Source organism: Fukomys damarensis, unplaced genomic scaffold, assembly GCF_012274545.1.
Source record: "Fukomys damarensis isolate Sample0158 unplaced genomic scaffold, DMR_v1.0_HiC HiC_scaffold_3, whole genome shotgun sequence".
Taxonomy (NCBI): Eukaryota; Metazoa; Chordata; class Mammalia; order Rodentia; family Bathyergidae; genus Fukomys; species Fukomys damarensis.
In genome coordinates, this window is record NW_022900915.1 from 5,459,840 (window position 1) to 5,461,706 (window position 1,867).

The window sequence follows — 1,867 nt, forward strand, 5'->3', positions numbered from 1 at the left end:
CAGCCAGAGACCGGCGGGGACACGGTGCTGAGCGAGGGCAGCAGCCTGCACTCGGGCGGCGGCGGCAGCGGGCACCACCAGCACTACTACTATGACACCCACACCAACACCTACTACCTGCGAACCTTTGGCCACAACACCATGGACGCCGTGCCCAGGATCGACCACTACCGGCACACAGCTGCCCAGCTGGGCGAAAAGCTCCTCCGGCCCAGCCTGGCGGAGCTCCACGACGAGCTGGAAAAGGTGAGCGCCCCCTCCGCCCCCAGTTCATCCTAGTGCACGCCGACCGGAGGATGTGGCCGCTCTCCTGGCTGCGGCGGCGGGAGTGGACGCGCACCACTCGCTGGCATCTCCAGAGGCAGCTGTCAAGGGTGGAATTGCCCTGGAATGTAACTTAATCTCTAAAAAGTTTGCAGCGGGTTAGGCTGGTTACGCGATACTGGAGAAGCTGCGCTCAACTGCAGTCTTCCTCTAGTTGTATTTGCGCTGTCTCCCCAAGCTTGACAGTTACCTCTCTCAGTGTTTTGTTTGTGGCCCCAGAGAAGGGATTGTACTGGCTGTTTAGGTGAGGAGCTCTCTCGGGAGAGGGTGAAGAGCACTTAACATCTGTGTCCTTTTTAGATCGTACTATGCAGCTTCTCTACACCCCTGGGGATCCCGTGGAGGAAAATCTTACTAGGGTGTGTTTGTAGTTTATGAATTATTAAAGCTCAACTTTTTGTGGTCTTGAATATGCAAAGGATTGTAGAAATCTTAAATCTTAGAACATGCTTTTCCCTGTCATGGCATAAGTTCACGTTTTATAAGGTAAATCTTTAGAGAAAGGGCTATGTCAAGCAAGAAAATTGGTTTCTCTGTGGAAGAAGTCTCTAAAGACCTTTTGGGGTCTTTGCACAAGGCGTTGTAGCTTCTGAACAGAAAACCATCTCCATATACTCATACTGACTTCAGTAATTCTGTTTTAATAGCCACATAAGGCTTATTTCGTCAGGGTTCAAAATCATTTTTTTAGGTAAAATTGATGCTTTTGATACTAGATTAATATTTAACTTTTTTGAGTTGAGATTACTTGAAGTCTGCCTTAACCAGAGTATAATGACTGCATTGATAGAATTTTATGAATGTAGAGTTTGAAATGATCCTAGTGTGAAAAAGTTGTTAAGTCTTGTAAGTGTGAATTTTTTGGGATGTGATTTAATCTCATTGTCATTTCATTACAAGACTATACTTGTCCCAATATTTGATAAAGTAAAGCTCACAGTTTGAGATAATTGCATAGCTCCCGACCCTTACAGCTTATTGTTTAAAAGCCTGACATCATTTAGCTTTAGATAATACTATTCTGTTGTCCCATTGTGGTATTTTATCATACCAGAAACAAAACAATTCATAAATAGTTATTTTATTCATCTGAAGGCTCTTTCAAATCTGTCCCCCCATCTTTCAAAACAAGTCTTTCTGGACTAAAGCAACATGGAATTGGTGATTTCCTTTTCTTTGAGTATTTTTACTATTAAAAATATTAAAGAGTCTCAGATTTATCTGAGATCATCAAATCCAAATAGTTTAGCAATAAAGCAATTTGTATTCACCTGTAAATTTTAGAAAGGCTAAGTTGAAGAATATCTCAGATGTACGTGATGCCTAGCAAAGTACAATATAGGTGAAAGGCCATTTTCAGCACCTGGAAAACTGGCTAATGTAGTTACTATTTAGCTCTTATATTGGCCCTTCAGAAATTTCAAAGTTAAACTCTAAACTTTAAATTCAAACTTATTTAAAGTTTAGAGTCTCTTAATTCCTATAATTTTTGGTGAATACAGTATGTAAAATATTCGGTTTTGTTTATGCAACAGGTAGTGTG

The 1,867-nt window shown here is 41.9% G+C and overlaps 1 protein-coding gene across 1 annotated transcript in view; it reads left to right on the forward strand.

The window, feature by feature from the left end:
* The window catches only part of Slc12a2 (solute carrier family 12 member 2), a 216,102-nt gene that overhangs the window by 126,138 nt on the left and 88,097 nt on the right, over positions 1–1,867 (forward strand). The window contains exon 3 of the mRNA XM_010627283.2: positions 4–246. Within this exon, the coding sequence (XP_010625585.2) occupies positions 4–246 (243 nt within the window). The remainder of the gene's footprint in view (positions 1–3; positions 247–1,867) is intronic.